General features: G+C 32.8%; 1 protein-coding gene across 4 annotated transcripts in view; it reads left to right on the top strand.

Annotated features, from left to right (window-relative positions):
• The window catches only part of LOC126886344 (circadian clock-controlled protein daywake-like), a 90,040-nt gene that overhangs the window by 19,635 nt on the left and 47,291 nt on the right, over positions 1–23,114 (top strand). For all 4 annotated transcript variants that reach the window (XM_050653241.1, XM_050653225.1, XM_050653239.1 and 1 more), the window contains exons 2-4: positions 6,478–6,706; positions 9,441–9,574; positions 21,131–21,283. In XM_050653241.1, coding sequence (XP_050509198.1) covers positions 6,478–6,706; positions 9,441–9,574; positions 21,131–21,283 — 516 coding nt within the window. The remainder of the gene's footprint in view (positions 1–6,477; positions 6,707–9,440; positions 9,575–21,130; positions 21,284–23,114) is intronic.

Genomic DNA, 23,114 nt, shown 5'->3' with positions numbered 1-23,114 from the left:
GAACATTACACTTCCCCTTGTATATTTGTGAACAGATCTGACAGTTCTCATTCTTGCTTGTCTTCCTCGACCTCAAGTACACGATTTCGTGGGTCATCTGATTTTACACAAATCCTAACTTTTTCTGAAAATAGCACAATTTGTCAATTTCCAATGTTCCAGTTTTGGTGATGAAGACACCAATTTAGGCGATCAATCTTGTGCTTTCTGGATAACTCGGGAACCCATAACTATCTCCTGCTACATACTTTTTGGTACGAACTCTTCTTCTTATCGTTTCAACTGAAACAGTTACACTTGTAGCTTCCAAAAGCTGCCTTTGGACCTGCAGGTGAGAAATGGTTGGGTGTCTTCCAGCTGATTGGACAATTAAACCATCGTGGAGAGCCGTTATTACTATTGGCGACTTTCCCTTGCTTTATTTTTGAGCTTTACTAGTTCCCGTTACCTAGCATAGGTTTTAAACAGAACGCCCTGTATTACGCCTAGCTCTACAGCAGCTATGTCCCTCTGAGAACATTACTTCTCCACAAGACCAATAATATTTCCTCGTTGTAAGTTATATAACCCCACATGAGGCATATTTTCATTTTTGGACGCAAAAGTTAGTTTATTTATTTTCGTTCAATTTGCAATTCAAGCAAATTATAACCTATACCGTACCGAGCTGTGCTATCCGATTGTGTTATATATTTATTTATTTTCAATAAAAACCTTTATTCTTCGCTACAATAAGAAGTTTTTTCAAAAGAAATAAATATTACTTTGAAATACATGCTGATTCCTTATAAATTTGGGTGTGTGTATATGCTGTCTGAATTCGTCGTCTTCTTGAACAGTACCTGTTAAAAAATGTTATTAAAAATGCTGCATTTATGCAACTGTGGCTATTAATGGATTAGTTAATTAGGATTACACTGTATGGCAACATCAACTGCAGGTCCCTTCTCTTGCGAGCCGGAGAAAATAAAGAGACCTTTTATTATTATTCAATACCTTAAATGGTATATACGCAGTTGTTCTCAACTTCTTCATAAGATTGGACTGTTTGTACCACCTCGCTTCACTAGACAAGTGCAAACTTTTTATGTACCCTTTCATAGAGTTAATTATTCACTTTTTTCATTCATACCCAGAGTCTTGAATCTAGCTAACTCCTTTCACAATTTGCAACTGTTTGACAACTCCTTCAGTCATTTTAAAAGCAATTCACAAGGGTTTAATATTTGAGTGAAACGTCTGTAATTTGTTTGTAATTTGTTTGTTATTTATTTTTGTGTTATTGTTTTCTATTGTTTATTTCTATATTTTATATATATATTTCAATATTCTATGTTATTGTTTTCATCCGTATAGTATGTAGGTATTTATGTAATCAGGGCCGCGCCGTCCATAAGAGCGGAGAGGGGCGGTGCCCCCCGGCGCCGAACAAAAAAGGCGCCGGTAGGTGCCGAAAAAAAATTTGACAATACCGAAATTACCAAAAATATTAATAATATTTTATTATCTTGTAAAATTGAAAATTTACCAATCGTAGGTAGATATAAAAATAGCAGTTATTATTACTTTGATCCCCTAAAACGATATTTCTCTCATTAAACTGAACTATTACTTCATTCACTCACGGTAAAATATTGCAATACCTCTGATTTAACAGAACAGCTTGGATTAACATGAAATTTGGCATACACATAGCTAACATGTCAAAGAAGAAAATGCTATTGTGTCGACGTGTGCTTTTGCCCTAGGGGAGTACCACCCCTTCATGGGGGTGAAAAATATACTTTCAAAATAAGTCTGGAAGTAGATAAACTGACGAATTGTAAGCAACTATAAAGTTAAGTTTTTCTATCAAGTTTTTATATTACTTAAGTCAATATCTACTTTTCTAGTTATTTGCGAGTGAATATGTTCATTTTTCAACAAAAAAACACGCTTTTAGACGGTTTTTCGCAAATAACTCAAAAAGTAAGTATTTTATCGAAAATATATTCTTGGGAAAAATTTCGAAACAAAGGCATTTCCTTCAAAATTTTAAATTATTATTTTTTATTTCAAACCATTTTTTTTCTTCAAAAATAAGCACTTTGAAATGGTAAAATTTCCAGATCATATAAATATACATAAGTGAAATAAATTGTAAAGATGGAACGATTAATTTCATTTGGGGTGCTAATTAAGCGGATATTTTTAGGATAGTTTTTACGAGAAAATAAGGGACCAACTTTATTTTCAGCGTTACTGGCTTACTTTTGCTGCTAGAAACTTTAAACAAGTTACTTTAAATAAGTCATAACGAGTTTTGCTCGAAAAGTGCTTCATTTTTTGGTTATTTCACGTTGAAATGTTCGATTTGGAATTTGACGAATAAGAACCCACTTTTCTCGTGAGCTACAACTCTTCCTCTACTAGATCTACTGTCTAAAAACCCACTTCATGCGTTCAGAAGTTTTTTAATTTTTTTTTGTAAGCTATATTTTTGCTAAGAACATTTTTTTCAATAAAATACACCCTTTTTATGTTATTTGCGAAAAACCGTCTAAAACCGTGGTTTTTATGTTGAAAAATAAACATTCACTCGCAAATAACTCGAAATAATTACACTTCTATAAAACAGAACTTTTTATAATAAAACGATTTCATTATTTATAGGACCCAATATAAAATTATAAACTATTTTGTTGTTTCAATTTCTATGTCATAAAAGAATTTTGTAATCGATTTCGATTTCATTATTTATAGGACCCAATATAAAATTATAAACTATTTTGTTGTTTCAATTTCTATGTCATAAAAGAATTTTGTAATCGACTTTTTTAGAGGAATATTTTCTCTTTTGGATTTAAACTCATATAAATCAAAGAAAATATTTAAAATAGTAGGTACATATAATATTTATATATAATGATAAACTTATAATAAAATATGAATTTTAAGTATATTAACTTTTAATTCGAACTCGGGACCTCTCGATCTGCAGTTTAACGCTCTACCATTAAGCCACCACCTATCGATTTATTAACGTACTTTAAAATGGAATTTAAATGTAATTGCATTGGTCACATTTTTAAAATAGTTTGAAATTAAAAAAAAAACGATTTATCCATAGCAGTTAAATATTGCCTTGTTAGCTAGTTCTCAGCTATTCTGAAAATTTCAGGTGCCTAGATAGCATAGAACTATTTTTAAAACGGATTACAAAATTTGCAGACATAGTGGCATAGTTACAAAGACCAAGCCAAGAATATAAACACGTTTTAAAATATTGACTTAGTGAAAAAACTGTATATGGAACAAAAGCTGCTTATCAGTCAGTTTATCCACGTCCGGACTTAATTTTATCGTATATTTTTTCATCCCCCGACGACGCAATATCCATTTTTTTTTTGTTATAAATTAGCTATGCGTATGCCAAATTTCATGTCAATCCAAGCGGTTCTTTAAAATACGGAGCAAAAACCGTGAGCAAATGGACTATAATAATAATTACATATTTATTTGTTCTCTGATAATGGTAATCGTTCTTTTTTGTAAATAAAATATTTATAGTATTCGTAATAACTTATCAGTATACCTATTATATACTTTCTTGCTGCTGAAAATCTAAGAGCAGAAAATGAGGGTTACCCAGAGGTATCACAAGGAGACAGAATACCAAATAATATCAAGCAAAGAACAAAAATCAAAGACATAGTAGAACATGTAGCAAAAAAGTAATGGAGATGTGCAGGTCATGTGGCAAGAACACCGAACAACAGCTAGACTAGAAGATTATTGGAATAGCGATCGCGGGCGGACAATCGGATAAGCGAAGCAGAGATCGACCACCAACGCGCTGGAGTGACGATGTAAAGAGAACGGCCGGGAACTGGATAGCTGGTAGCTCAAGATAGGGAGACATGGAGAAACTTTAAGGAGGCCTATGTTCAGCAGTGGACGATAACGGTTAGATTATGATGATGATGATAATACTTTCCTAACACATAAAAAATAGTTTGTAGGTATACCGTATAACGATTCACTAACCTACAAAAAACTACATACTTACAAAGGGAGGAGGAAAGGGGCGCCTAAAATATCTTGCCCCGGGGCGCTTGAAAGCCTTGGCGCGGCCCTGTATGTAATACATACATATTTTATAATCGGATATATATAATAATATCATAAGAGAGAAAATTTTGCCGGCAATATTTTCGACTGGTATGAAAGTTTGTTGCCTGGCAATTTTCGCGAATTAAATTTTGACAGTTAAATCACGAGACGTCAGTCGAAATTGAATAGAACCAGAAGAAAATTTTGCCGGTAAATAATTTTCTCTCGAATGATATTCGACAAGACTATTTCACATCTTGATTTTTCGTCTGGATTCATTATATCTGTCCAAAATTGATTACGCCTCAATGACGTTTGTCAAACTGACAACAATAGAATTACCAGACACCTTCGTGACGAATCTGTCATAATTTTGTCGCTGAGAAATCACGGGCAGGAAGTAGTCCAGAAAGCCACTGCGCATCCGCTAGGAAAAATATTCTAATTTGGATTTTTTGCAAAATCTTACTCAAAAAGGACTCCTTTTAACAAATTTGCATGTTGCCAGGACCAAAAGGTGATCAAGAATTTTTTAAACGTTTCTTTTTTTTGTTTTTTTCCTAAAATTATTTTTTTTTGCATGGAAAAAAGTTTTTTTAGGTATTTTGGATTATTCCAAACAGAAAAGGTCTTTAGTGACTTTTCTCTAAAAATGATAGTTTTTGACATATAAACGATTAAAAATTGAAAAATTGCGAAATCGGCCATTTTTAACCCTCAAAAACTATGTGAAAAACTGAAAATTTGAATATTGTCAAGGTTGGTACATATTCTTTAAACATCGATTGATAAAATCCCGAAGAGTTTTTTGCAATACAATATTCATAACTCCTTTGTTTTCTAATTGCTAATCAAGCGTGCGCGGCACTATTTTCCACCCGACAGTATGGTGCAAATGAAAGGAATAAATTCGTTATTTCCTAAACCGGCGATTTCAAGGAAAAATCCCGAAACAGGTCGATTTTTATTTTTAAGTTATGATATTGTGGCATATATGGTATACTAGTGACGTCATCCGTCTGGGCGTGATGACGTAATCTATGATTTTTTTAAATAAGAATAGGGGTCGTGTGGTAACTCATTTGAAAGGTTCTTCAATTCTCTATTCAGTAATGTAAACATTTACATAATTGTTTATACAGGATGTCCTTCTACTTCTTTTTTTGTCAAATAATTTAATTTAATAAAAATTTTTTGGACACCCTGTATAAATAATTATGTAAATGTTTATATTACTTAATAGAGAATTGAATAACCTTTCAAATGAGCTAGCACACGACCCCTATTCTCATTTAAAAAAATCATCGATTACGTCATCACGCCCAGATGGATGATGTCACTAGTATACCATATATGCCACAATATCATAACTTAAAAATAAAAATCGACCTGTTTCGGGATTTTTCCTTAAAGTCGCCGGTTTACGAAATAACGAATTTATTCCTTTCATTTGCACCATACTGTCGGTGGAAAATAGTGTCGCGCACGCTTGATTAGCAATTAAAAACAAAGGAGTTTTGAATATTGTATTGCAAAAAACTCTTCGGGATTTCATCAATCGATGTTTAAACAATATCTGCCTATCTTGGCAACATTCAAATTTTCAGTTTTTCACATAGTTTTTGAGGGTTAAAAATAGCCCATTTTTAAATTTTTAATCGCTTATATGTCAAAAACTATCATTTTTAAAGAAAAGTCACTAAAGACCTTTTCTGTTTGGAATGATCCAAAAAACCTAAAAAAACTTTTTTCCATGCAAAAAAAATAATTTTAGGAAAAAAACAAAAAAAAACGTTTAAAAAATTTTCGACCACCTTTTGGTCCTGGCAACATACAAATTTGTTAAAAGGAGTCCTTTTTGAGTAAGATTTTGCAAAAAATCCGAATTAGAATATTTTTCCTAGCGGATGCGCAGTCGCTTTCTGGACTAAAGGAGTTTTGTCAGTAGGAAACGTGGCGTTGCTATGATGTTTTATCAGTTAAAAATAGTCTAGTGAAATAGTCAATTGAAAAATGTAATTTTCTTTATTTTTATAGAATTGAGCTTGCCCGTAAATAAATAAATAAATAAATAAACAAAATTAAATTTAAATTAAATTAAACTTTACCTTTCAATTGCCAGATGACGCTAGTCACCTAATCCATACACGTCAGTTGCAATGTGGGGATAAACTTTCATGGTTGGTCACTTCGAGTAGAGAGCAGCAGACCTACGTCTCTCCGATGAGACTCCAATAAGAGTCGAAAATCGTCGATTCAGAGTGCTGGACTGCGCTCCGTATTCTAAGTGAAAAATAAGATTGTTTTGCCTTCGCATTGCAACTGAATAAAAATGGAATTTTTATTTTATTTTTATTTTAAAATTAAATTTATTTTATTTTTTAGCGTCATACATCACTGCCTGCAAAAGAAACGATCCAGAACTGAATAAATGTTGCCTGGAACAAGCACGCATAGCTTTACCTCACATCGTGGATGGAGACAAGAGATACGGAATCCCATCATTTAAACCGATGAAATTGGAGAAAGTTAGTGTGAACTCTGGAAATTTAAAAATCGATTTAAAAGATATTGAGCTCTATGGATTACCTGATGCTGATATCCAAGATTTGGCGTAAGCACATTTTTTAATATCTTCTTCTTTAGGTGCCGTGTCTATATTCAGACGTCATCATGCTTACAATTTCCTGAAACCTCTCTCTATCGGCTGCTGCGCAAAATAATTCTTCTACTGAGCAGCCACACCATTGTCTAATATTACGCAGCCATGAAAGTTTCTTTCGACCAATCCATCTCTTTCCCTCCACTTTTCCTTGTATTATAAGGCGAAGCAGATGGTATTTAGGTCCTCGAATTATATGGCCGAAGTATTCTGTGTTTTTCCTCTTTATGATGTTTACGACCAGACGTTCTGAATTCATCATTTGAAGAACATCTTCATTGGAAGTGTGCGAAACCCACGATATCTTTAGGATTCGTCGATAGCACCACAATTCGAATGCTTCTATTTTATTTAGCATTTTGGTTTTTAACGTCTATATCTCACAACCATACAATAGGATAGACCACACAAAACATTTCAAGACCTTCTTTCGAATATTCATCGACATGTTTCTGTTAAATAAAACTGGTTTCCAGGTCATAAAAGCCTTCCGTGATATTTCGATCCTAGTTATTATCTCTTCATCAGAGTCACAATTCACATTTAACCAGCTGCCAAGGTACTTGAAATGATTCACCCGTTCTAACTCCTCTCCATCAAGAGAAAGCTGACCTTGATCTATATTAATCTTTCCAACTACTTTACATCCACTTTGTTTTTGAAATGTTGATTTTAAGGCCTCTTCGATAACTTGCTTCACTGACTAGATTTAGTAGTGTCTGAAGATCTTGTAAATTTTCAGCAAGAATGGCTGTATCGTCAGCGTATCTAATATTGTTGATTACTTCTCCGCCTAGCCTTACTCCCTCTTGTCTGTCATCCAAAGCCTCCCTAAAGATTTCTTCAGAGTACAGATTAAAAAGGGTGGGTGATAAAACACAACCTTGTCGTACTCCACGTGTTATCGGTAGTTTTTTAGTACGACTGTCTCCAATTTGGATAGAGGCTACTTGATTGTAATATAAGTATTTCAGCAGTCTTATATCGTAGTGGTCATAAGTCCTACTGCCTGCAGGCAATCGAAAAGTGTATCATGTTGTACTGCCTTCTCGAAGTCGATGAAACAAACATAAACATTCTTTCGGAATTCACAACTTTTTTGTAAGAGAACACGCATACAAAATAGTGCTTCTCTAGTTACTAGACCATTTCTTAATCCAAATTGCTTATTACCCATATCCATTCTAGTTTCGCACAGAAGGAATACTCGGTTTTGTATAATACGTAAAAATATCTTAAGTGTGTGACTCATCAAACTGATTAGTCTAAAATCGCTACATTTGGTGGGCCTGCTTTTCTTTGGTAATGTTATAAACAGTGACTCCAACCAATCAACTGGTATTTTTCCTTCGTTGTAAATTTTGTTGAAGAAAGTAGTCAAGTAGGTAATGTTTTCCTCATCTAAAAGTTTAAGTAGCTCAACAGGGATTTGATCTGGTCCAGGTGCTTTATTGTTTTTGTATTTTATTATACAACAATATAAAATTTTCACTAGACGAAAATATATAAATATTATCAGTATTAATGAATTGACATATCTACCTAAATTAAATACAGAATCAGTCCAGGCTACCCTTATAATTAGCAATATTCTTTGTTAGTCTCTTTTGCTCCATTCGCTCTATGTGGCCAAACCAGTTCAATTGTTTGTTTTCGATCTTCCCCATTATCGGTATTTGCTCCAGCTCTCTCCTTATATCTTCATTTCTAAATCTTTCAAATTTCGTAACTCCAGCTATTCTTCTCATGTATTTCATCTCGGTCGGATTTATCATTGATTCATGTTTCTTTTGCATAATCCATGTTTCCGCCCTATATGTCATTATCGGATTAACTATGCTATACTTTGAGTTTAGTTTTGTTATCTATTTCTGATTTCCCAAAGATTATATTATTTATTGAGTAATACACGTTAGTAGCCTTCTTCAGTTTATTACTTATTGCCGTGTCCGTTGTCCCATCATCTGTTATTATATTTCCCAAATATTCAAAAGTAGATAATTGTTCTATTACTTGTTCCTTTACTGTTACATTGGTATTTCCTTCTTTTTTCTCATTTTCATTTATTATCAGAGGTTTTGTTCTATTGAGATTCATTTCCATTTTTAAGTTCTGTATCTCTTTTTCTCAAATGTCTATTAGTTTTTGCATTTTTTCTACTATGTTTGTATCAGCGTATAGAAGATTGATCGTTATTGCATTAAGTTTTTGTATCCTACTATTATATGTATATTAAAGGTTTCTTTTAATTCCAAATACCATTTTTCTTCTTCTAGTTCGTCTGGTCAAATATATTTTATGTGCTTCATTTCGTTCTTCAATTGCTACTTTACACTCATCATCAAACCATTGGTCATGTTTCCTTTCTGTAGTTCTTAGCATCGATTTTGCTGCAGTTATTTGTTATACTTATTAGTTTCCACTAGTCTCCTGGTGTTCTCTCTTCATGTTCTTCATATTCAGTCAACTATCTCTTTATTTCTTTTGAGTTTCGGGGTCTTTATTTTCCAGAATCTCTGTTATTGGTTGATTCTCCTTTACCTGTCATATGCATTTGCATGTATGGATAAGAGTAAACTACAGAATACCCAAAATACTCTAGTTCTTTTCTAGGTATATTCTATACTTAAAACTAACCACAGATAATAGGTACAAAATAAATAGATACACATTTTTTTATTTTTAGGGTTGATTTAAAAAAACAATCTGTTAAAATAGTCTTTAAGTGCCCTCAAATTGTCATTTTGGGAAAATACGTCATGGATGGTAAGATCTTGGTACTACCTCTGAACGGAGCTGGAGATGCCAATGTGACAATTGGTAAGTAATAATTACACAGACAATTTAATTAACACAAAATATGTTGATCAAAAATATGTATAAGAAAAGTGGTATTTATTTTAGCGATTGGTGCGACTTATCTTAATCTTTGTCTATTGCTGTCCATATTATGTAGTTAAAATGTTAAGATGCCGAAACTATCTGCTACGTCTTCTTCTTTCTACGTCTCATTAAAAGTAATATTTATCTTCTTTTTGTATTTTTAGGAGCCTTCTGCATGCCTGTATAGAATTGATCTATTTGATCTTCTTCGCTTCTCATTGTCGGAGTATACAATTGATACAGTTTAAATTAATTTAATTGATTTAAGTGAATTTTGATTTTATCCACTGTTATCTTGAGAAAATAAAATCTCGATATCAGATACTTTAGATCTTCCATCCTTTGGCCATCTTACTTCCTGACTAACCAACTTCACTGACTGTCAATTAACTGTATTTCTTGTATTCTATTTGCAGTTTTTCTTGTTTGGAACATACTTTGTGCATCTCAAATACCGATTTTTAAGTTAGTGGTCTTGGTCTTGGTCTCCGATAACCGGACATCGTATTTTTTTCTTCACACTCATGCCTCATAGTGATGTTGATTATAGTTACTTTCGAGTATTCGTTACAAATCATTACTTTTGTATAAAGTAATAATTTACAGTATTCGTTACTTTGATTACTTTGATTACTTTTGTTGCTTTTGTATTTGAGTACCGGTAATCATATGGAGAATCGCATTTCTCAGTACATATTTTGTATTAGTAGGATATTTTGATTACTATTGTATTTGAGGACCGGTAATCATATCGAGAATCGCATTTCTCAATATTTCGTATAAGTGTAAGGTCCGATATAACAACGACCTTCACCGATCTATTTAATGGATAGAAATTAAATGATATGTAATTGTCCTGTCATTTCTGCTCCACAATATCAGTACTCTCGAGTAATCTGTTTGCATCAATTAAGTGCCAAAAACAAACCCTCGAAACTCTAGATAACGTACTTTAGCAGTAACCCTGGGCACCCAGGTGCTTCGGAGGTCGCTTCTGATTGCATATTCGTGTTCAGTGACCCCAAATACCCCGAAATGAGAAAATCTGGCTCTTAATATACTGATTTTAACATTTTTATGCATTTTTCGATGCATTTTATACTCTTTAGAATGTAATAATGCATTTGTACCTATTTTTCTATCGCAGACTTTTCCAGACATAATATCCTAATCCTAAATACAATGCAAAAAGTTGCAAGTCTCTATGTACCTACTATATTTAAAAATAGATTTATTCCTGTGTTTTTAGTGTTAAATGCCTGGTCTAATAAAAACAATGTCATACCTACATGTAAAATTAAAGTTGATGATCATAGTCTAGAAATATTATTATTTCTACATATTTTCCGGTCAATCTAATCTATTTTTTTTAGGCCTGATAAGAATAGTGTGTATTTATTATTAAAATCTAATGTGTTGCATTTTTATTTTCAAAGAAACTAACATCTGTAAAATTCTGTGAATTATCTACCTTGACAAATCGTATAGACATCTGTTCTGGGTGCAAGCTTTGTTAAATGATATACCTCCCTCTGTTTCAGCTACTTCTCAGCACCCTGTAATCCTGTAAAACTCTTCATAGCCTTCGCCCTTCATAGATAAAATTTTGGTTAACTGTACTGATACCGAACACTCGTGAAATACCGGTCCGACTCAGATTGATATCAACCGATTGTAGATACAATACTCAAAATAGGTACTCGCTCTGATACGATTGGTACGAAGTATTCAGAGTAATCAAAGTAACGATTTACCTCTCTGTATAATAATCGTTACTTTCGGTATTCGTAAGTAACGAGTACTTTGTAACGAATAGTTACTTTTTCAACATCACTAATGCCTCATAGCCATCTCGATCACACTAAGGAAGCTCAAGGAATCTGTAGCCATGAGACAAGCGATAATTTACGGCGCTGTAAAAGCAGTAAGCGCAGTAACATGAAGCGGCAGTAGCTGCAATAAAAAGCATGGCCAGACGGGGATGTAAATTACGGCGTGTCGCGAGATGTAAATACAGTGTTTTGGTCGTTGTTTTTGCTAGATGAGCTACAAATTTGGACCCAGGTCCATTGGTTTGCGACACGACGCCGAAGATGGGCCCGTGCGATGTTGCTGCGCGATATTTTACAGCTCAGTCTGGCCATCTACTACACTCACCGTGGGACCCATTTTCGCGCTTCATTTTACTGCTCTTACGGCGCCGTAAATTGTCGCTTGTCTAACTGTAGCCTTAAAATTCAGGACAAGCAGTTGGTTTGAGCCCAGTTTCATGTATACAATCGAGCTACGTTGAGCTACATTCGGCTCGTTGAAGGCTACCCTGGTCTGACCGAGTACATTATACCTTCTATCTAGTTATCCAATCAACTCACTTCATTCACTCAGTCTCTCTTAAACCTAAGTTCAAATCTGCAACATCGGATCCAATTCATAAGTATTCGGTCTTTATCTTGAGATACCTTATACACATATTTATCTTGAGTCCCCATAGCTCATACTCTTCCTTTAATTTCCTTATAGTCTGGGCTGATTATCGGAGAATAGGCCATTTTTGGGAAAAGTTATTTACCAGCAATTTTATTGCTGGAATCGAATCTTATGATGGTATATATTAATAATATAGGTATGCAAAGTCCGCAGATAGTGTGCTACTTTTTTTATAAACAAAATGACGCCCGAAACTCGTGTTTTTTTTTTCAATTTTTGCTCTATAACTCCAAAGATTTTAATTTTACACCAAAAATACTCAAATAAAAATTCACCGCAATTAAATTCTGCATAGAGTCGTGTTTTTCCTGATTCACTTTGACGAAAACTTTCCCCGGAAAAAGCGTGTTTTTCCAACAAAATCTTTAATTTCCAACTAAAATTTTAGATAAGTAATAATTGTTAATCAATAATTAAATAACTTGGTAATATAAAAGCCCCTTTTGTATAAATTATAATTCCAGAAGCCGATGGAAATTGAATGAACCGTTTAGCAACAATTGAATTTTTAATTAAAAATTTACGGTCGCTATAATAACGACAATAATTAAGGCGCATAAGAATAACTATGATTTTTTCATAAAAAGGCACTATACCTATCTAATGTACTTTACAGAATTGAAATTGGACTATTTAAGCGGTCTCAGGAATATTTTAAAATTATAAAGAATTTTTTGGCTTATAAATAAATAGAATATCTCGGGAAATATTAAACTAAATTAAATTGTAAAAGCGGTAATAGAAAAACAGCGGCAGGATGCTCCTTTTAAAAGAAAAAAACGTTTAATTATGATGAGTAGTTCCTCAGATACAATCGGTCAAAGTTGACCGGAATTTACGACAAAGATATAAACAATAGGATCATAATTTTCAAACCATCGCCTTTTTATTTTGTCCTCTTTCTCCACACCAATTTTCATATCCTTAAAATACTCATAACATACATTATTATAATAAAAACCATCGATAATACGTGTGAAAATTGCCAAAAATAGCAAAATTCCAATCAAAAATTAGGTTGGAGAAAATGTAACACTCAAAGTTCAAAATCGGTATACGTTAAAAAAAATGCATTTTCTCGGCTTCCCATGGAGCAAATTCCTTCATTCTTTTTTTGTTCCCAAGTAACTCGAGTAGAGCCATCGAACTTACTCATTATTAAATGTCAAACTTGCTTTTTTTGTTATAATAAATTTATTTATTTATTATAACACAAAATTTTAATTTGTTTAAATAAAAATTGTTTAAATAATTATACAGCTTTTAAAATGAGAATATTTATGTTTTTAACTTTAAAAGGTACACTTGCAGTAGGTTTATCTAAAAAAAAAAGCCTACAACTGGAAAAAATATATAGTTTTCTGTTCTTATAAATAAATTAAGCTATTATAACAAAACAAAAGCAAGTTTGACATTTCATAATGCGTTAGTTCGATGGCTCTACTCGAGTTATTATGGAACAAAAAAAGATTGAAGGAAATTGCTCCATGGGAAGCCCAGAAAATGCATTTTTTAACGTACACCGATTTTGAACTTTGAGGATTACATTTTCTCCAACCAAATTTTTGATTGGAATTTTGCTATTTTTGGCAATTTTCACACGTATTATCGATAGTTTTTATTATAATAATATATGTTATAAGTATTTTAAAGATATGAAAATTGGTGTGGAGAAAAAGGACAAAAACAAAAAGGTGATGGTTTGAAAATTATGATCCTATTGTTTATATCTTTGCCTGAAATTTCGGTCAACTTTGATCGATAGTATCGCAGGAACCACTCGTAATAATTAAACGTTTTTCTTTTAAAAGAAGCGTCCTGCCGCTGATTTTCGAATGCCTTTTTCACGATTTAATTTAGTTTAGTATTTCCCGAGATATTCTATTTGTTTATAAGCCAAAATATTGTTTATAAATTTAAAATATTCCTTAGGCCGCTTAAATATTCCAATTTTAATTCTGTAAAGTACATTAGATAGGTACAGTGTATTTTTATAAAAAAATCATAGTTATTTTATGCACCATAATTATTGTCGTTATTATAGCGACCGTAAATTTTTAATTAACAATTCAATTGTTGCTAAATTGTTCATTCAATTTCCATCGGCTTCTGGAATTAAAATCTATACGAAAAGGGCTTTTACATTACCAAGTTATTTAATTACTGATTAACAATTACTTATCTAAAATTTTAGTTGAACATTAAAGATTGTGTTGGAAAAACCCGCTTTTTCCGGGGAAAGTTTTCGTCGAAATGAATCGGGAAAAACACGTCTCTATGCAGAGTTTAATTGCGGTGAATTTTTATTTGGGTGTTTTTGGTGTAAAGTTAAAATCTTTGGAGTTATAGAGCAAAAATTGAAAAAAACACGATTTTCGGGCGCCATTTTGTTTATAAAAAAAGTAGCACACTATCTGCGGACTTTGCATACCTATATTATTAATACATACAATAATAAGATTCGATTCCAGCAATAAAATTGCTGGTAAATAACTTTTCCTTGTATTTTGCTAATTAGCCCAGAGTATTAACATATATTCCACTTCCCTGCTCGGTCGCCAATATGATGATATCCGGTAACAAATTCAGTGGGAGACAATATTCGTTTTTTTTAAGATATTTATTTTGAAGCCAAAACATACAAAAGATAAAGTATAATTAGCGTTAATTACTTGTTAACTACAATCTACATATCGGACTTTCGTAAACCTCGGGCCGATGTGACGATATTTGATATATATATAATATCGGTTCACAACGTTCTTCGACGTCTTCCGATTTCCAATCTCCATCTCGTTCTGTCATTCCATAGATCGTCCTCGAGTTCTCTGTCCCTGATTTCTCTATCAACTCCTTCTCTCACACTTATTCTGGTCCATAGATCGTCCTCGAGTTCTCTGTCCCTGATTTCTCTATCAACTCCTTCTCTCTAACTTCTTCTGGGCCTTCCTGGTCTGCGCCTTCCTCTTGGTTGACATTCGAGGATCTGTCTTGGTATTCTATTCTCCGGCATTCTCCTTACGTGTTCGTACCAGCTGAGTTGTTTCGTCCTAATGTCGTCAACAAAAGTATGTGTAACCCCCATGATTTCTCGGACTCTCTCGTTTGTTATTCTGTCGCGTGTAGATATTCCCGCCGAACGGCGCCATAAGTCCATTTCTGTTGCTCTAAGCATTTTCTCTGTTCTGTCTTTTAGGGGCCAAACTTCGCATCCATATGTTGTGATGCTTTTTATTGTGGTGTTATAAATTCTTCTTTTATTTTCCTTAGAGATGTTTTTATCCCACAGTACGCTGTTCAGTAAGGATATGCCTTTCCTTCCCTGTATATTTCGTTCCTTAATATCTGCATCTAATTTTCACATAATAGCTTCACATAATTTTATTTTTTGATTTTCCTCTACTCCGGAGGCTTTGTTGGTCTCCTCCGATACTCATGTATTCAGTTTTCTCCATATTCACTTCTAAACCGCACTCTGTATACTCTTCTAATAGTTTTCGCATCATGTAACTAATATCTTCGGAGTCCTGTGCGATGATCATCTGGTCATCCGCAAGGCACAGCGTGTACAAAGTTGAGTCCGTTAGTGGTATGCCCATATTCGTACATTTTTTCTTCCATTTGTTGAGTGCTGCTTCGAGGTATATATTGAATAGCGTTGGTGAGATACAGCATCCCTGCCTTAGTCCTTTAGTTACTGTGAATCCACGTGTTATGAGATTTCCCGTTTTAATTCTTGTTGCTTGTTGGTAGTACAAGGTTTTACGGCTTCAACCAATTCTATATTTACATTTGTTTTCTCCAGTGCCTCCCATAATTTAACCAGCGGGACACTTTCATATGCTTTTCTAAGGTCTACAAACATCAGATGGACTTCTTTGCCACGAGCATCTTTCTTTTCAATTATCTGAGTAATGGAGAAAACATGATCTATTGTAGATCGACTCGCGCGAAAACCAGCCTATTCTACGATATTAGATACATGAATGAATGATACTAAACGACGATCAAGTCAAGTCAAGTCAAGTCAAATTTATTCATCACATGCGACATTGTACAAAGTACATGTATGAAACAAGTCAAAGTTACAGACATACAAAAGTATATAAATTAATAAATATGACAAAACATACTTAAATGTTATTTTTAGAATATGGCTCTAGCTCACAAATATATTGATGTACACACCTCCGAAAGTTTGGCTGATGTAAATTCATTTGTATATCTATTGGCAATTTGTTAAAGAAACTTATGGCTGCATAATGTGTGCTACCTTCCAACAAAACAGAACGATGTTGTGGATCTACGATCAGCTCTCGTAAGGGATGGGGTTTGTGAACCGTCGAAATCGCTCAGCTCGCCAAGACGAAGGGGTTGTGAAGGTTTCGGAATATGGTCGGGGTATACTTAACTCACCTATTATACCTTGTTGATTATTCTCCGTTCAACGCACCGATAATAATCAAATGGCTTTCTTTCCGTCTTTTATACCGTCAGAGACGGTATAAAAACACGTTTTGCTTAATACTAATTAATTGGCGTACTCTAGATGATAAAATTATATTATCGTCACAATCCCTTTGATATTTTTACTTCGTTTATTATTTCTGATGTTTTGTTATGTTTTTCCATTCTTCACTATTAATGATCAACCATTATAATTATAATCATCATCATCATCATCCAACCGATTCACGTCCACTGCTGGATATAAGTCTCCCCCAATTGTTTCCACACTTCACGGTTTTGTGCTGATTGTTGCCAGTTTTTACTAATCCGCCTGATATCATCTGTCCATCGTGTAGGCGGCCTTCCTCTAGTGCGTTTATCTTCTCTTGGTCTTCATTCCATCAGCTTTCGTGTCCATGTTAAAGGGTCACGGGCCATTTCAAATCACTCAATTTTGGAGCAAAAAAAATTTTGGACCTCCGATTTGTCTGAAAATTGGTATATAGCTTCTGCGGGACGTAAAAATAAGATATTTAAGGTCAAAAAATCTTCTTCTTCTTTTTTTCTCAAAATGTTATTTTATGCGATTTTACAGTGATTTGGTGTTTATTTATACAAATTTGCATTTTCTATCGTAAAGTATCAATGGAAAACATAATATTTTAATAGAAGGGGCTCAAAAATGTCATTATATGGCATTATAACAAGTTACTTTGATTCAAAACAAGCTTTTGATTAAATTTTATAGTGTAGAAAACGTTAAAATACCGTTTTTTACATTTTTCTCCATTCCCAAAATACATCATAATCGATTTGGCTGAAAATTTGCCCACAGATAGACAAAACATAGGACTTTAAGTGGTGAGAAGGATTTGAATTATATTACAATACCAAAAAAGTTAAATGCAATATTATAGTCAAAAATATAGGCGTCTACTGTAAGTACAATTAACTCGAAAATATCGACCTCACGACAAAAATTGTTAAAAAGAAATTGTAATAATTGTAAATACGATTTATTTGGAACAATTTCAGTTCCTACCATTTTTGTCGAAAAGTTAAAAATGGCGGAGATATTGAGCAAAAAAGGTTCTCCTTTAAAATCAAGATGGCGGCTAACGTAACGGAGGAATTCATTCGTGATTTTAAATTTAGGCTACTATTGACTCCCCTAAAGATCAGAAAAATAAAATTTTGGGCAGCTCGGCATTCAAGGTCAAATGCTATCCCGACTGGACTAATATATACTTTTGAGTCTGATATTACTGCATGTAACTTTTTTGGTATTATAATATAATTCAAATCCTTCTAACCACTTAAAGTCCTATCTTTTGGCTATCTGTGGGCAAATTTTCAGCCAAATCGATGATAACATATTTTGGAAATGGAGGAAAATGTAAAAAACGGTATTTTAACGTTTTTTACACTATAAAATTTGATCAAAAACTTGTTTTGGTTCAAAATAACTTGTTATAATGCCATATAATGACATTTTTGAGTTCTTTCTATTAAAATATTATGTTTTTCATTGATACTTTACGACAGAAAATGCAAATTTGTTTAAATAAACACCAAATCACTGTAAAATCGCATAAAATAACATTTTGAGAAAAAAAGAAGAAGAAGATTTTTTGACTTTAAATATCTTATTTTTACGTCCCGCAGAAGCTATATACCAATTTTCAGACAAATCGGAAATCCAAAATTTTTTGCCTGAGTGATTTGACATGGAATGTACCTAAATTTTTCAGCCTGGCGACGTATCCTGTCCAGTTCCATTTAAGCCTGGTGATACGTTCTATAACATCTGCGATACCGGTTCTTTGTCTGAGATCTTTATTTCTTATTTTATCCCGTAAGGTTACACCCAGCAAGGATCTTTCCATACGCCTTTGAGCGACCCGCATTTTCGACGTTGTTGCCTTGGTTAGAGTCAGTGTATCTGCTCCATATGTCATTACTGGCAGCACACATTGATCAAACACTTGTCTTTTCAAACCGATCGGTATACTGCTCCTAAATATGTCTCTCAGTTCTCCGTAGGCTGCCCAAGCAAGAGTTAATCTTCTTTTATTTCGCATGTTTGGTTATCTCTGCCAATTCTAATTTCATGACCCAAGTAAATGTACTTTTCTACTAGTTTTACTTCTTGTTTATGTATAATCAGCTGTCCGCTAGGAATCACATTAGTCATAAAAATTTAGTTTTAGGAAAGTTCATTTTCAGGCCTATTTTCCAGCAGATAGCGTCTAACTCATTTAGCATTTCTTTTACTTCTCCTAGGTCATCAGTTATAAGGACTATGTCATCTGCAAAACGAAGATGATTTATAGACCAGGGCGCATCTGTAAAAATATTAGTACATTTGGACGTTGAGAGGTGACTCAAATTTTTTTGCAGAAATTGCTTAAAAATAACTCAAATAGTAATATTTGAGTTATCCTCCCTCTTAAAAAGGTCCGGAACATTGTTTAAATAATTAAAATGTCAAAAAATGAAGGAAAAATTCGATTTTTTTCTTGGTTTTTTGATTATAACTTTAAAAGTATTCATTTCCGAGAAAAGTTCTTTTGACATAAAAGTTGTGTAATTAAATTTCCTACAATATTATATAATCGGTTAAAAATTTAAAAAATAGTCACCCTTGTTGCAAAATAGCAATAATTGCAAAAAAAAAAACATACAAAAACAAGTATTATACATTAAAACAATACTGTAAATTTCGTTAAGATCGGTTTAATATATTTTGCAAAATAAATTTTGCAATCCAGCTTTCGCAAAAAAAATTCATTTTTTCAAAATGTTACAGGACTGAAAATAAAGCAGATAGCAAGTTGAGTTTTTTTTTGCTTATAGAAGTATACTGTTCATTTGCAATTTGCAAAACTAAAATCGATTAACTACCACGGCGTCAGGAATGTTTTTAAATAAACATAAATTATTGGTGCTACGCGCAGGACAACGGATAGTTTGCTCTGATTGGGCATTCCAATGACCTTTGATAATGATTGATACATTTTAATTTTTATTACATTTCGATATAAATAAATAAATTTGTTTATTGCAAAATAAAAACACATACTCTATCCTTTGAAATAACACTTTTTTTAGCAAAAACTTTCTGTTTAAACAATATTTGTTTAAACAGTATTTCACAAACAATAATAAAATTCGTTTGATTTTTGTGGAATTAAAATATTAAAATACAACAAAATGTAGAGTAAGAAAATAATATATTAGATAAAGATTGGAAGAAATTTTGATGGAATCAACTTGTGTGAATCGAACACCACTGTCCTGCGCGTAGCACCAAAAATTAATGTTAATTTAAAAAAATTCCTGACGCCGTGGTAATTAATCGATTTTAATTTTGCAAATTGTAAATGAAAGGTATAGTACACTTCTATAATAAAAAAAAATTCAACTTGCTATCTGCTTTATTTTCAGTCCTGCAACATTTAAAAAAGTGATTTTTTTTTTGCGAAACCTGGATTGGAAAATTTATTATGCAAAATCTATTAAACCGATCTTAATGAAATTTACAGCGTTGTTTTAATATATCATAAAGTTTTCCTTGGTAAAATATGAAGGTCCTTAGTGTAGCAAAAATGGTTGAAAAACGTAAAATGCGAATACTTTTTTTTGTATGGTTTTTTTCGCAATTATTGTATTTTGCAACAAGGGTGACTATTTTTTAAATTTTTAACGAATTCTACATTGTAGGAAATTTAATTACGCAACTTTTATGTTAGTACAACTTTTCTCAGAAATGAACAGTTTTAAAGTTATAATCAAAAAACCAATAAAAAAATAGAATTTTTCCTTCATATTTTGACATTTTGATTATTTAAACAATGTTCCGGACCATTTTGAGTGGGAGGATAACTCAAATATTATAATTTGAGTTATTTTCAAGTAATTTCTGCAAAAAAAATTAAGTCACCTCTCAACGTCCATCTCAAAACAGATGCGCCCTGGACTATTAACTTTTCTCCATCTATTGTGATCCCTTTATTGTCCCACTTGAGCATCTTGAAGGCATATTCCAGAATAGTTATGAATAGTTTTGGCGAGAGTGTGTCGCCTTGTCTTACGCCGCGTTCTATGCTTATTTGATTGATTTTATCATGTAATTTAACACTCATTGTTGCCCCTTTATAAATATTATAGATGAGTGTACTGTAACGATAGTCAATACGGCATTCATTTAGAGCTTCTAAAATGCTATCCAGCTCTATCGTGTCAAAAGCTCTATGAAAATCCACGAATGCTAGGACAATGGGCTTATTATATTCTATTGACTTTTCAATTAGTAACTTTACTGTCTGAAGATGGTCGTTTGTTCCAAAGTTTGATCGAAATCCAGCTTGTTCTTTTGGCTGGTAAAAATCTAGCTTCTTTTCTACTCTTGATGTCACTACTTTTGTAAAGAGTTTGTATAAGTGGTTTAGCAGTCTAATGGGCCTGTAATGTTCTAAGTCTGTATTATCTACCTTCTTATGCAAAAGTAATAATAGTAATAATTAGAATGCCTATTAATAATACTTTCTATTTTAGACAACCCCGTATTTACCTACACATCCGACTACAAGCTGGTAAATAAAGATGGTTTGGACTACGCTCAATTAGGCGACCGCAATGAACTTTCTTACGACATGACTAGAGTATACTTCAAATTTGACAACTTATTCAATGGAAACGAACAACTATGTAAGTACTTTCTAACTTGTCTTGTTGGTGTGGGCTTGTGTGTTCTAACCATACCATTACATTTAATAACACGGCTCTTACATTTTTACATACTTTCGATTTAAATAATTTTACACAATGTAGTTTCTTTATGTTTTATTATACTTTGTTTGGAAATGTATGACAAGACAGTTTTTATGGCAGAAGACAACGATGGATTTTATATAGAATTGTCCAAAGCAGAAAACTTATAAATATCAGTAAAAGGGCAGCAACAGACCACAAAAAGACAAGAGCACAAAGGACCACAAAAATTAAATTTCCCCAGACATACTGAAAAACTGGGCATTTCACAACATCTGACATAAGAGACATAACGCCTTCCATAAGAGCCACTGTGTTACAGTGAAATAGAAAATCGATTTTTCCCCAGATACTGGGGAAACTTTTAAAAAAATCTAAGGTCTATTCTGGTCATCTGGTATCACACGCCCCAGTCGGGCCAATAGCAATGAAGATGTCCTTTTGGCAATGTCGTTGTGTTTGTTTTTTGTCTTAACATATTCTCTACCCACTCCTCTTTCATTTTACAGTACGTCAAAATCGGACCAATAACAAAGGATATACGATAAAGTGCCCTTTAGGCAATTCCATTGTGTCTGCTTTTTGTCGCTATGTATTCGATATCCCCTACCCTTCTATTTGGCGCCTCAATCGTAGCAATCGGACCAATAACAACGAAGATATGATGTAATGCCGTTTTAACAATACCGCCATGCTTATCTTTTCTATGTCTTTGTATTCATCATCCCCTCCCGTTCGCATCTAAACATTCCGTATATGTATTTGGACCATAGGAGTTTTCTATTGGTTCGTTGCAGCACGCGGTAATATTTTAACCAATAGGCGGCGAGGTTCCAGATGCATATACGGAATGTTGGTCGGTCCCAAATTCATATACGGATTGTTACAATATCGTACACCGAAAAAGATAAGTTTTTTTATAGTATTTTAAAAGGAGATTTATTTTAAAATACTTGTTACTGTATTATTAAATAAAAATAAAACAATTATAGTATTTCGAATGTTATTTGGTGCGAAATTCATATGCGGAATGTTAATTATTTGTAGACCAAAATAAATACAGAGAGAGTCTGTAATTTGAAATAAATTCAATATCTCAAATACTAATTGTTTTTTGAAAATTGCTCAGACCCGTGTATTAGTATTTCAAATTTTCCTTTTTTACATACAATAATAATGTATATAGGGTGTCCCAATTTAGAGATATGACGTCATCGTTGATTTTCTTAAATGGCAACACTCTCATTTTGATAGGGTGTGTAAAGTTATACATCACTGCAAAATATCAAATTTTTATTCTCTGCCATTTAAAAGATAATAAAAAATAACAAAGTTATGTCTGTAATTTGGAATAAATTCAATAATTCAAATAATAATTGTTTTTTTGAAAAATGCTCAGACCCGTCGATTAGTATTTCAAATTGTCATTTTTGACATAAAATAATAATGTATACAAGGTGTCCCAATTTAGAGATAGACGGCATCGTTGATTTTTTTAAATGGCAACACTAGCATTTTGATAGCTATTTTGACAGGGTGTGTAAAGTTAGACATAACTTCAAAATTTCAAAATTTTTATTCCCTACCATTTATAAGATAATAAAAAATAACAGTTATGAAAAACAAGTAATCAAATAATAATGAAATTTAATTATTTCAATTAAGCAAATGCTCATAATATTGCCCACTGACCATTTGACAATAATTGAGGGCAACATTATGAGCATGTGCTTAATTGAAATAATTAAATTCAATTATTATTTGATTA

This window comes from Diabrotica virgifera, chromosome 1, assembly GCF_917563875.1.
Source record: "Diabrotica virgifera virgifera chromosome 1, PGI_DIABVI_V3a".
Lineage (NCBI taxonomy): Eukaryota > Metazoa > Arthropoda > Insecta > Coleoptera > Chrysomelidae > Diabrotica > Diabrotica virgifera.
Note: the sequence above shows the minus strand (reverse complement) of the source record. Positions and strands in the feature narration are given on the sequence as shown.